The following is a 13,942-nucleotide window of genomic DNA, read 5'->3' as shown; positions in this document are numbered from 1 at the left end:
TCCCCACATTACAAGAGAAAACCTCTTTATTTTTGGCCACTTTAAAAATGTAATTTAGGCAGGAAAGCCAAGCCGTTTATTCATAAGCTTGATAAGTGACCCAATGAATTTTATTTAAATGTAATTCAAATTCTGGTATTGGTTGCACCATTACTACAAATCACGATTGCTTTGCCTTTACTGGATCTTCTGTTTCAAAGTTTGTTTGCCCACATGTAACATGTGGGAAAGCAACCCTTCAATGGAGTTTTTATCATCTCTGGCAAAATATCTGCACAGCCATGAACTTCTGGCCACAGTAGACATGATGTTCAATGCAGCATTGGCATCCACACTGGTAAAAGAAAGAAAAGCTGGTAGTAGGCACACACCTCCATTCTCCCATTTGGGGGAGGGCAATAGCAGATTTGGGGGGGGGGTGTAATTTCATTGGGACCACAGAGGGAGGAAATGGGTAAGAATTCATTCCTTCCAAGCTGGGGCCTCAACAACAACAAAAAACCCCACAGGTGCATTTTTATAAATTTCAATTGATGTGCTTGCTAATAATGCATTTAGCTGCTATTGTGTCTTCTTTGGGCCATAGGGCTCGTTTCTTAGAGAATCTCAAGTGCAATCAATATAGACTATCCAGAAGGCACCAGACACCGCAGTGTAGTTGTGTCGTTTCACAATTGCCTTGGACCATTGCTGGCTGAACTCCCATAGAACTGTGTTTCCATGGACCATTCAAGAATTATGGCATATAGATTTAGTGGCTAAAGAGCACGACACCTGTGGTTTGCTCCAGTTTCAGCCATAAACTCATTTGCTGAGCTGGGGCAAGCTTCAACGCTTCAGCCTCCCATGGACAATATGATAACAACAATGCATAGTATAGTATGCAGAGCTCTCAAACTATAGCTCTTTAAAGCTATTGCCCAATCTCAGATCTAGCATACAGCTGAACATATAAAATGTGGATGTAGCAATTGGATGATTGACAACACCTGCAGGTGCAAACAGCTAGAGAATTGGGATAGGCTGGTGCTCTCTGTTGGGTTTATTAAAGTGCAATATGTGAAACAGCTGGCCACCAATAGAGGTACAATGCTCCTGAATCTAATTTTTTGAAGAGCTCATGGTAAAACTCTTGGGCATGTTCCTTTGGACAAAAAAATTAAAAAGTTGGAGATTTTAGCAACAACAGATTACAGAAATCTAATCCGGTTGCAAATTCAATAAATCTACTACGGATACATGCAAACTCATTTCCACTATTGCTCTCTTGAGCTTTAGAATTCATTCATATGTTGCTTCACGAGGGATTAATAAATTAATGGAAATAAGCTTGCCAACATTTGAAAAACCCCCGCATCCCTGAATACCTTTTCCATTATATGCAAGCCACATTTCCTTCAGCACTTAGTACCTGCAGTTTCTCCACCAGAAAGGTCAACAAGTCTTTTACTTTGAGCAACTTAAATCCCAGTGCCAGAATTATGCCATCCCATATTTTCAACAGTATCCAGCCTATTCTTCTAGGCTCCGATGATTCAGGTTTGACAACATCAACTATATGCAGTTGTGGGATGGTACTATTGCCTACATGTCCTATCCATCCATCCATCCACTAACTTGAGAGCACTTTTGTTCTAAGGACGATGCTTTGAAGGAGCATCTCATTATTTGATAATTCATAGCACTGTACACAAGCATGCTCCACCTCGGGAATAGCGCTCTCTCTTTTTGGCATGCAATGATCTTTCTGGATAGCCTGCATTACATCAATGCTTCAGGAATGCAAAGCTGCGATTGAAGAGAATCCTGCATATAAATTATATGGTAGAAGTCAAATTAGAGGAGACACCTGAGCAGAGATAGAGGAAGGGAGGGATAAAGGGAGAACCAAGACTTTCGTCACCATGAAGATTAACATGTGAAGGGTAGCCTGTTGTATCTTCACTGAGAAGGCTAGAAATAAGTACCGGAGAGGGGATGGGGGGAGGAAGCAAGGTTGTTGAAATATTTCTATTACTAGGCAAAGCTGTTTTCCCCAGCCAGCCAAAACCAGATGTTGGTGTGATTTTCAGTGAAGAAGCTGGTATGGATCTTTCTGGAAAGTGATCTCTTCAGCGAAACAGATATTATACCTTGGCTGTAAGTGCTGCAAAACTTGCAAATAACTTTCCTTTCCACCTCATGTTTCAAGTTGCGTGGGTCAAAAGAAAACCCAATTTCTAAACAAGCCTTATTGCACCAATGTAGGATGCAAAAGTCCTGGTGCAACATAAAGAGAAACTTCCAGTAGAGCAGACCCACCCACAGCGGCTTTGCGCATGTGGGACTGCCTGTAGTCCTACCCTGTGTGCGTGCATGGGGGGAACGGAACAGGGATAAGCAATATAAGCCTCAGAAGGTTGCTGAATGGAGCATTTGGACATGCACATGCTGCATTTGTGCTGTGGGAACTGCTCTGGCTTTCAATCAGCCACCTTGTTCAAGGTCTTGCTAACATATAAAGCTCTGGACAATTCAGGACCAGGTTACCTGAAAGACTACCTGCTCCTCTGTAGGCCTGTAGGATCACTTAGATCTGGGGAAATTACAGTATATCAAAGGGTGGTGACCTGGAAACAGGCATTTTCTGCTTTTGCCTGTACTGCGGAATGCCCTTCCCCTCTGCCAAATGTGATACAGCAACCATCAGAGGCGTCAGACATCTTGTGAAGACTTGTCTTTTTGCCTTGGCTTTCCTTGACCCATAAGATTGGGCCTTGTTTTAAGATGAATTCCCCGAATCTTTGTTTTATTTGCTTTTATACTTTTTATTGGTTTTATGTTGTATTTTTGTTTTAATGAACAGTGTTCTATATTGCATGCAGTTCTTAGATATTTAAAAAACATTAAGTGGATTTTCCATTCAATATTCCAGCTCACTCCCACACATTTGTAGACCCCAAATGGGGACATATAAGATTGGTTACGTGTCCTTGAGCAAAGTGCACCCCCCCCCCCCGTTGCTGCTCTCTGCTGGGCTTTGTGTAAGCTTCTCACCTGTGTGGCAGATGCATAGAATAAGAGATGGTGCACTCAAACTTTAATCAGGACTATAAACTCACTGGGCTGCTCAGGTGAAAGGCATAAACTCAGTGGTGTAGTTGTCAGGGGTCAAGGCAGGGGGAGGATCAAAGATACGCTGCTATTTCTGCAGCAGTGTCCCTGTCTCCAGCCAATCAGCATGAAAGGGGAGCTCTTTCCCCACTGTATGTTCCAAAGCTAAGCATTTAGGAATACTGAAAACATAAGGTGTGCAAGTTCTGTTATGTACAATGGAACATCACAGAAGACAAAGCACAGTATGTGCTCAGAAAATAGTAGATCTAACTAAAAGGGAACCCAAGGAGATCAGCATTGATTATTACAATTCATCCCTCATTATTTTTATTGTTTAGGGAAGCTTTCAATGTTTGACGGACTGCTGTATTTTAATATTTTGTTGGAAGCCACCCAGAGTGGCTGGGGAAACCCAGCCAGATGAGCGGGGTATAAATAATAAATATTGTTGTTGTTGTTGTTACATTCTTGTATAATCTTAGAAGGGGCATGGATGTGAGGGTGTGTGGCTGTGACTATCACGAAAGAAAGCTGCACCTCTGACTATGCCACTTCACTACTGCATAATCTAGCAATTTACCCTATTTGTTCTATAAGCCCTTACAGCTGAAACATAGCCAACTCTAAAAGTTAAGCGTTACATCAGAAAGACCAAGGCAAAAAACAAGGATAATGAATTTCCTAAGATGTGATTTTTCACAGAGGACAGCCAAAAGATCCTCATATAGAAGGGATGTGTGCATTTTGGTTGCAATCCCGGCAGGTTGTGCTGAATATATAGGCAAAAGGCTTCCACATTTATCAACAGCTCTTCCTTCCTTCCTTCCTTCCTTCCTTCCTTCCTTCCTTCCTTCCTTTAGAACAATTCCATTTCCATGTTTTGATCCAACCAGAGGGGAGAGAGGGAGAGAGAGAGACAGAGAGACCCAACACCAAAGAGCATCTACCCCAGAAGCACCACACAGAGCAACCAGGCTTCTTACACGAGAAACACTTGGGGACTCCCTTTGCCTTTGCCATCACACACGTGGAAACCTTCTTACATTGACTATTGGATACTGAGAAAAAGAAAGGAATTGGCATGGGTTTAGTTACAACACTCACTCTGTTTTCATGAGTCAGCAGTCACAAAATATGAGGTCATTCAGTGGAGCCCAGTGTGCAGATATTACACAGTTTCATTCCAAACAGCTTTTTGCTATATCCAACACAGTGCCTGCAAGTGTAACTCTAAGCAGAGGTGTCGCCAGCATTCGGCAGAATTGTGCAATATAAGTAAAATTTATAACCTGTTGCATTTTTAAAAATGAATTATTTTCTTATAAAATTTAAATATCTGACCAAGTTCAAATATAACTTTTAGAACAGTTTACATTTATATATTTTAAAAGGCAACACATTCTATTATAACACAAAATAAAAGAGCAGCAATTAACATTGCATGCCCAGCCGCAGTCCCCCCTCCCTGCGCGCCTAACTGCTGAGTAAAATGAATGGACACAACAACTGTCTGGGATTTAAACGGCCACAACTTTATTGATTTCAGCTGTAGGAAGCTTTGGCATAGGCATTGGGCATGTATCCCTCTCAGCCCCCCCCTGCTGGGGGAACTGAGGCATGACAGGGTCTATTTGGGGGTGGCTCCACTGCAAGGGATGCGGGTGTGCTGTGGGTTAAACCACAGAGCCTAGGACTTGCCAATCAGAAGGTCAGCGGTTTGAATCCCCGTGACGGGGTGAGCTCCCGTTGCTTGGTCCCAGCTCCTGCCAACGTAGCAGTTTGAAAGCACGTCAAAGTGCAAGTAGATAAATAGGTACCGCTCCGGAGGGAAGGTAAACTGCATTTCCGTGCGCTGCTCTGGTTCGCCAGAAGCAGCTTAGTCATGGTGGCCACATGGCCCGGAAGCTGTATGCTGGCTCCCTCGGCCAATAAAGCAAGATGAGCGCCGCAACCCCAGAGTCGTCTGCGACTGGACCTAATGGTCAGGGGTCCCTTTACCTTTACCACTGCAAAACGCAGGTTTACGTGGATGGCCCCCTATCACCGAGGGAAGCTCTATGGCCCGCTAGGCCTACGCAGTTGGCTCTTTGGACAGACACTTCCCTCCAGACCCCTCTAACGGGGTACCCAGTTAACACCACCGCATGGAATAGGGGTGGGTGAATCACCACTTCACCACACCCCGATTAGATGAAAAACCACAGGATTCCGCCCAAGGTCTAAACCGCCAAAGTTGTGACTAATGCTATGGGGAAGGCGAACCCTGCAGAGCAAGGAAAATTCCTTCCTGGCTCCGAAAACGGCAACCATCACAAGACTACAGGAATGCCCGGCTAGCTGAAAAGAAATGGTTAGAGCAGTAACCAACTATTAATGATGGGGAAACATTCTAAAATAGCGCTGCGTGTCTGGGTGAAAGAGGAGGTGCCGTGTCAGGCTGCAACCACTACTCACAGGCAAGAAGGTAAGTGGTCATTAAGAGCAGAAAAATATTAAACGGTTCTAGCTGCCACCACCTTTAACCACAGCACCAGAGGGGATGCCAAAGGCCCCCCCATCACTGCCACCGATCACTGTCCTTGTGAATTATGGCATTAATTTTTTTCAGGAAAAAAAGGAAGCATGATGCTGCCATCCTTCAAGAATGTAGCACCTGAACTGGTGAAATGGTTCACATACACACACACACACCTGCCCTCCTCCACCACTTGGTTATTTCCAATGTAGCTTCATGCAGTATTTTAACCCCTTCTACTTGTAGAACTTCTACTTGACCTGATATTCAATTGCATTTTAAATTTTTGCTTGTCGCACATTGCCCTGAGCTCTTTTTGAAGGAAAGGTGATTCATAAGTGGCCTAAATAAATAAATAAAATTCTGATATGCTATTTCACAGTCTGTCCTTGGCGCACCTTGGAGATATTAGTAGTCATGGCAGATGCCCCAAGTTAGGATTATGCCAAACACTGCAACTCTTAACGGTTAACCCCAGACGAGCTTTGTTGCAATGAATGGGAAATGCACAAGAGAATGGATCTCATTTTTATAAATTGTTTTATTATTTTAAAGAACTGTACCCTTACTTATTCCCCTTCTCAAAGGGGATCCAAAGCAGTTAATAAAACAGAAAACATCGTTCAGTATTCAAAAACATGTTACACATACACTGTTCCTAACAACAGCAATAATAAAACCAATATATTAACATAATAAATCAACAACCCATAACAATTTCTGGAAATTCTTTGAAACCCCTAGCCAAGATTGTTCCTTGTGCACCAACCAATTAAAACGATTGAGTCAATGAAAGTGGGGGGTAGAGCATTGCCAAAAAAGAGCACATAGATTTGCATAAAACATGTACATGCTGTTTTAGTTATTATAATCGACATAGAAATACAATGCATCTCACCACAGTGGAAAAGACTGACCAAGTTATTTTTATGCCTGGCCTGCTAACTGTTGCTGGGCAATTTCAAGTCCTCTGCTTTCTTACGGTTCTTTACCTTGAACCAGACAGACGGCACCTTGAAGTGAAGGACTGTCCTCTGAAATTCCTTTAGATGGAGGAATGTTGTCTATAAAGTAGGACACATGGCCACCCAAGGGCTGAAAATCAGAACACCACATGTTCATAGTACAGTGGCAAGGCAGGCACACACATTTATTCTAAATGGTAGTTCACAGCATGCCTTGTCTGCCACTTGTCTTCACTCTTGATCTGCATGAGCTTTGGACTATGCATCTGTTCATTGTGAAACAAGATGGAAGCACACAGGGAACAATAATGACCAGTAGATTCAAAGCTATCCTTCTGAAATCTGACAGCGCAAGGCCTTGGGATGTAAAGACCTTTGGAGCAGAGTGTCTTGAAACCGCAAAGTCTGAATCAAAATTGAGTGACTTCAGACAATATCTGTATCAAGCTGAGTATCACATTGCTGTTAACAAGTTGAATTTCATAACTTTGCCCTCAAAATGCAGCACATGCCTTAACTTCTGCAGGCGCAGACTTTTTTACATTTCACTTCTCCCATGCCAAGCTACTGAGACTGCCCAGTATCTACTCACCCATCCCTTTAGTATGGTTGAAGTCTCCTTTCACCACTTTGCAGGTTTTGCCATCTCCATTGCAGATTCCGCAACGATCTTCTTTGGCAGCTGATCCGATGATCCCATCACAGCCGATTTTCTAATGATAACAAGAGGTTCTTCGTTATTTTGATGGAAAATATTTGCAAAGGGGTATGTTTTGATTAAGCATGGGACTGGATGTTAGAAGAGGTGTTGTTGGGCAGGGCCAAAGATGCTGTTAGAAAGGGAAATTGCAAAATGGATCTATTAAAAAAATCAATGAGAATCTTGCCAACATTCTGCCCTCCTCTGGCCTGATTCACTTCAGTATTTGTCAACCCTAGGTGGAGGTTGTGATTGGTTGCAGCTGGGTATGGGGAGGAGTTCTGGAGAGTTAGTTTTGTGTTTTCACCTAATATCTTACGGTGTATATGAGTGTTTTCCTCCCTTGTGAACCTGTGGGTTCCGCTTAAGTGCCTGCCACTCAATCTGGAGAAACCGGATGATTCCTCCCCCCTGAAAAGGACACAAGAATCTGAAGACCCTGCCTGTCTCCAGAAGGGGGAGTCATCCCTATCACGAATATCATTCCCCCAATCGGTAAACTGAAATTCACGGTAAGAAAAAGCCGGCCCCCCAATATGAATGCTTGTATGTTATTTTCACTATGATATGCATTTACACACACAATTTACCCTAGTACTGTATATACATTTATGTACACATGGAGAACTGCATTGCATATTTTGTAGAATTTTAAAAAATGACTGTGTTCTGCTTGTTTTGGAAAGTATAAATTAGGCAGCTTTGCCTTTAAATGCAAACTGCATCAAATTTCTCCTCCGTCCTTAGACTCCAATGCAGGTGTAATGGAACTACATTTTCTCCTCTGCCCCCTCCCTCACCTGGCACGGGTGGAAGGGCTGTGGATGAGGCAGTCAGTGGCTACTATACTCCATTAAACCCTGCCACTGCTGGTCAGGGATTTGGACTGCATCCTAAGTGTCTTTTGGCTCCCACGTACATCAGGGCCATTTAGCTGTTGTCTTGGGAGCACTGCCTTACGATATTGGGTGACTGCCTTTTGCAAAACATCTGTGATGGCTGTTACAGAAATTTAGATGTTGTTAAATCCCTTCTTTTCAGAAACTTTTAAATTCCATTGGGAAAGGGCTTACATTTTGCAAGTAAAGAAGAAAAGAAAAAAGAATACTGTACAAGAGGCAAGATTCCAAAACTTGGGGTGAGGGGAAGCTAGAGGTGCTCTTAATAAACATTGCTATTCTAACCCAATTCTCAAATCATTCTTGTTTTTGGATATTTTCCAACACTCACATAGAACTTTAGAGTATTTAAAGATGCTATTATTGAATTCAGCAACCAGCTGGGATGTTACAAAGAGAGAATTATTGTATAAAGTAGAGAATAATGATCAGAGATGGAAACAGTTGAATCAGAAGAAAATGCTCATGCCTATTAAAAGAAAGTGTGTGTGTGTGTGTGTGCGCGCGCGAAATGCAGGCAACTGTGTTTTGTTTACTTAGGATATATTTTTACAACGAGGTCAGATAGTTCTCCAAGTAGCCTTCATCCAGGTCACTGAGGGCTTTACAGATTAAAAACATCACCCCAAATTGTGTCAATAAATTAGATGCTAGCAAACGGTGTTTGTGAAGGTTGGGGTGTACCTAGGAGTTGGCCAAGTTGGCACCCACAAGAATCCAAAGAAACCAGAGGATGCACTAGACGTCCCCCAGAAGAAGCTTGAGCTATTGAGCAAATACCCTTGAAGAACATCACTTAACCACCTCCAGCTGTTCAAGTCTTATGTACCAAGTGCACATCATCATGCAATATTGGGTTACTGCAATGCACTCCATTTGGGGTTTCCCTTGTGCTTGATTTGGAAGCTATAGTTTGTGCAGAATGCTACAGTTGCTACAATTGCTGACAGAAGTGAAACCCTGTCAGCATATAACACCTCTGGTCAGAGACCTGCACTAGTTGCCAATGTGCTACTGGTCCAAATTCAAGGTGTTGTTACTAGTATATAAAGCCTTTAATATAGTGCTTCTTAAATTTGGGTTCCCAGCGGTTATTCCATCATCCCTAGCTAGCAGGAACTAGCGGTCAGGGATGATGGGAGTTTGTAGTACAACAACAGCTGGAGACCCAACTTTGAGAAACGTTGCCTTAATACCTTTGGACCTTCTTACTTGCGAGATTGCCTTACCCCATACACGCCCACTTGGCTGCTTCAATCTATAGAACCGGCACTGTTACAGGTGCAACATAATACTTCAATGCATTTGTAAAAAACAAAACAAAGCAGTCTTTTAGGGTGGCAACACTCACACTTTTTTACGTTCTAAACAGTTGGTTTTCACTGTCCCCCCCCCCCATTCTTTTTGAAAAACATGTTGAGGATGTAAGTGGCATATAAATCTTGTGGGATAAATGAAATAATAATAATAAAAAATATGCTTAGCATAGAAACCTAGCTTTGCATATATATGGTCAGGTGAACTTTGGTTCAATATGAAAATGTCTTCATGTAAAGGTGTAAAGGTACCCCTGCCCGTACGGGCCAGTCTTGACAGACTCTAGGGTTGTGCGCCCATCTCACTCAAGAGGCCAGGGGCCAGTGCTGTCCAGAGACACTTCCGGGTCACGTGGCCAGCGTGACATCGCTGCTCTGGCGAGCCAGAGCCGCACACGGAAACGCCGTTTACCTTCCCGCTAGTAAGCGGTCCCTATTTATCTACTTGCACCCGGGAGTGCTTTCGAACTGCTAGGTTGGCAGGCGCTGGAACAACGGGAGCGCACCCCGCCGCGGGGATTCGAACCGCCAACCTTTCGATCGGCAAGCCCTAGGCGCTGAGGCTTTTACCCACAGCGCCACCCGCGTCCCTAATGTCTTCATATCCTGCATTTAAAAAGACTGCACCATCTGTGCAAATTCACATTTCTTCTAGCTTTCAAGAATTCTCACTGCAGCAGGAAGATGTGACCTAGGGGCATAATTTTCATGTGGGGGTATTTTCAAATAAACAGTTCTCAACCTGAAAACTGAGGCCCTGTGGTCCTGCAAGAGGATGTAATCACAGCTAAGCATAGTCACAGTTCCAGCAATTCCCTGAACACACTTTATGCTGCCCGCTAGCCTTTCCCAACAGAAATGCCTTTGCTGAAGCTTAACATATCATCCTCATTATTATCATCTTCCACAGTTAAGTCATGCACAAGGCAAATATTATTGCTTAGAGAGAATAACAAAAAAGTTACTCCACCTGGCACTTGCCATGAACGCAGAGGTCAGTCTCGTAAGGCCCGCATGGTGTACCATCAACTACCCTGTCAGACACCAACACAGGGGAATCCTTTCCAAACAGGGAGCAATAAAGTTCACAGGGCTTATCTGAAAAACAAATACACACATACACACAAAACACCATGCAAGAATATTGACTTTAGTCATATCATGTACCCAAAGCACTTGAAAATTATTGGGACAGGTATATGATATATAACAGATTAGATGGTACTCAATGCGAACTGTCAGTGCAAGAATTTATCCTTGTGCAATGGGACTTCCTTCCCTTCTCTTCAGATCTAGGGGACCAGGGTGCGGGGGGGAGAGTGGGAGGATGTTCCATTGCGCAAGCAGAAATCCTTATGCCTGCAAATAGTGCTACTTTGGATACAACCCACTATTTTGTATGGTAAAAGATGTAAATTTATATGTCTTAATTTATATAAACATGGAGACCAAACCCACAGGCAATGCAATTCCGAATGCTTGGCCCCCAACAATCACAAGGAACACCGCAGAAGTAAATGCAGTGCAATAGCAGGTTTAATTAGTTTTTATAATTATAACAGTTGCATCTGTTTATGTAACAAGATATTACGTTGCTAGAACCTGCCCTGAAACTTTATGATGAAAGGTGGGCAAAAAATCTTATAAATAAACCATAAAATAAATATAAATCAGCAAGTTGTCTTATCTAAGCTATCACCACCAAAACAACAGTACTGGCCTATTTCGTCATTGAAAAGCCAGCACAGTATATATTCTAAATGAATTGTCACACATACGTGTATATCACTCAGTTACTCCAAATTAGTAAGTTTAAAATAATACATAAACGAAACCATAAAAATAAATAACAGTACTGAAGGGTGGGAGGCAGGGGGAAATAATGTACAAGCGTACAGAAATGTACCATCCATGATGACAGCAGTCCAAAGGCTTTTCTTCTTGTTGGTGTACCTCTCATGAGTCTGGCACTGCTGGTCTCGGAATGTGGGCACCCCTTTGGGGCAGGGCAAGTTTTCACAAACTGTGTGTTCGACACTCGTGCCACGGCAGTTTTTGCCTCCAGGTCCAGGGCTGTTAGTGGAGAAAAGCATGGGTAGCCATGAGCAGGAGACAGCTAACGGATCATAAATGCAATGCTGTTTTCAGGGTAGAACTCAGAGATGGCAGAGACTACAGGATCCCACTCAGCAGAATGAACCAGAGGGGGCCCCACACGCAGGAGGGCTGTTTTGTCATATTTGAAGTAACACACTTGTGTGTGTTTTTAACCTAGCAAAGGGAGAATGTACTGTAGACCTTGGAAGCACGTGTGTCTGTCTGAGCAGAATTTTAGCAATTTGAGTTGCTCTAAGGCCAGATGGGGACGCGGATGGCACTGTGGGTTAAACCACAGAGCCTAGGACTTGCCGATCAGAAGGTCAGCGGTTCGAATCCCCATGACAGGGTGAGCTCCTGTTGCTTGGTCCCTGCTCCTGCCAACCTAGCAGTTCGAAAGCACGCCAAAGTGCAAGTAGATAAATAGGTATCGCTCCAGCGGGAAGGTAAACGGTGTTTCCGTGCGCTGCTCTGGTTTGCCAGAAGTGGCTTAGTCATGCTGGCCACATGACCCGGAAGCTGTACACCGGCTCCCTCAGGCAATAAAGCGAGATGAGTGCCGCAACCCCAGAGTAGGCTACGACTGGACCTAATGGTCAGGGGTCCCTTTACCTTTAAGGCTAGATGAGCTCTCAAAGTAAAAAAAAAAAGTAAGGCTCGTGAAAGACAACTTCCCAGGAGAGGTCTACCAAATATTAATCATGATAGGGAAATGGAACATCCATTCCCAGAGGAAGTATACCTCTTAAAATCAGCTTTGGGGAGCATCACCTTTAATCCCTGCTTCTGGCTTCCCAGTAGTATCTGCAAGACCCTCTGTTGTAAACAGAATACTGGACCATATGCACCCTCTTGCAATCCAACAGGACTCCAACCACTCTTAATCCCAACCACTAAAATCAGTTTGTTTTTTAAACACTGCCATGAAATAAGCAGCATTTGTGTCCGCAGAATTTTCTGGCCAGTTAACTGGGAGGTGAAGGTTAACCAACAAAACCACTAGTCCTCATTCCTCTCTAAAAGGTACCTTTCTGCTGACTACGGCACTGTAACCCAGGAAGCTGCCTGATGGGGAGTCAGAACAAGAGCCCATCGAGCCCACTACTCTCTATTGCAGTGGCTTTCAACTATTGGCCTGTGGACCACAAGCTTCAATCAGATGTTCCATTGTAAGGATGCAGAACAATTGAGAATATCTGTACTTGGCCCTGGCCATTATTTATTTACTTTTCCCCTGATGATGGAAACAGGCTGTTTTGAGTAGGGCTGGCTTATCAAACAAGCTAACAAACAGTGCTCATGATTTTCATAGTATGCTGCTGGTGAAAGACTTGGGGTCTTCATTACTTATCACCTTCAAGTCTAAATACAGAAGTGAGATAAATGCTGAACCTGTCCCAAGAGTAAAGCTGATAAACAACTTTATGTGAAGTTGACTTCACATGACTTTGCTCATGAAAACAAGCAAACCCACTGCATTTGAAAGAAAGACTACGGTTATTAATCATGTGCTTTGGTTTACAGAACAAAAACGCTTATTATGTAAGCCATTAAGTTCCTTAGAATTTGTCAAGTGGTCTGGAGGTGGAGGAGCTTGTGAACCACAGATCTACTTCAATGGGTAGCAGCTGTCCAATATCTGAGGCAAAGGTCCTTTGCAGCCAAAAGATTCTTCAACCAGATGCTGGGAATTGACCCTGGGACCTTCTGCATGCAGAACATATGATCCAGCACTCAGCTACTGGCCCTCCTTAACTCAAAACTCACCACACTGGACTGTCATTTATAACATCCACTTACCACCCTCATTGATTTCTAAAGCTCTTTACATTTAACACAGCTGCTGAGTTCTAGCATGCAAAATGGTTGCACAGTATGGGTGGGGAACATGATCTCTGTATACACAAGTTACCTTGTTAATAGAATCCGCTGAATAAAATCCAAACCCAAATGCTTTCCTGTCTCAGATGCTACATGTGGGAGAAGCTCATGCTAAAGCTCCCGGGATCTAATCCTCGTTATCTAAATAAGGCCTAAAACATCCAATTCCTAAATCCTCCTTAGCCAGGCAGAATTTCCATAAAAGATTCCAATCTGCAGCTGGAACTCATCTGCGTCACCATGCCAGGAGCAGAGTGTCTTTTGTGAAGAACCGTGCCACTACCAAACATACACACACACGTGTTTAATCTACGAAGTTGGGGAAGGGCCACAGCTCAGTGATAGAGCATCTGCTATGAACGCAGAAGGTCCCAGCCCCAGGCTCCGTTTCTGGCATCTCTAGTTAAAAGAATAAGAACACAGGGAGTAACCTTATGGCACTGAGTCAGACCATAGCTCCATCTAGTCCAGAA

The 13,942-nt window shown here is 43.4% G+C and overlaps 1 protein-coding gene across 3 annotated transcripts in view; it reads right to left on the bottom strand.

The window, feature by feature from the left end:
- Positions 1 to 13,942, bottom strand: part of ADAMTS17 (ADAM metallopeptidase with thrombospondin type 1 motif 17) — a 168,446-nt gene that overhangs the window by 54,143 nt on the left and 100,361 nt on the right. For 2 of the 3 annotated variants that reach the window (XR_014504564.1, XM_083411860.1), the window contains exons 13-16: positions 11,398 to 11,564; positions 10,462 to 10,589; positions 7,169 to 7,289; positions 4,080 to 4,154 (exon numbers count right to left, since the gene is read on the bottom strand). Coding sequence is in view for 2 of the 3 variants with exons in the window: in XM_083411860.1 (XP_083267986.1) it covers positions 4,080 to 4,154; positions 7,169 to 7,289; positions 10,462 to 10,589; positions 11,398 to 11,564 (491 nt within the window). In the remaining variant the exon portion in view is untranslated. The remainder of the gene's footprint in view (positions 1 to 4,079; positions 4,155 to 7,168; positions 7,290 to 10,461; positions 10,590 to 11,397; positions 11,565 to 13,942) is intronic. The other variant, XM_083411861.1, reaches the window with a different exon arrangement.

The sequence above is a fragment of the Podarcis tiliguerta genome, assembly GCF_965153285.1.
Source record: "Podarcis tiliguerta genome assembly, chromosome: 14".
Lineage (NCBI taxonomy): Eukaryota > Metazoa > Chordata > Lepidosauria > Squamata > Lacertidae > Podarcis > Podarcis tiliguerta.
The sequence above is the reverse complement of the archived record's forward strand: the minus strand, read 5'-3'. Positions and strand labels throughout refer to the sequence as shown.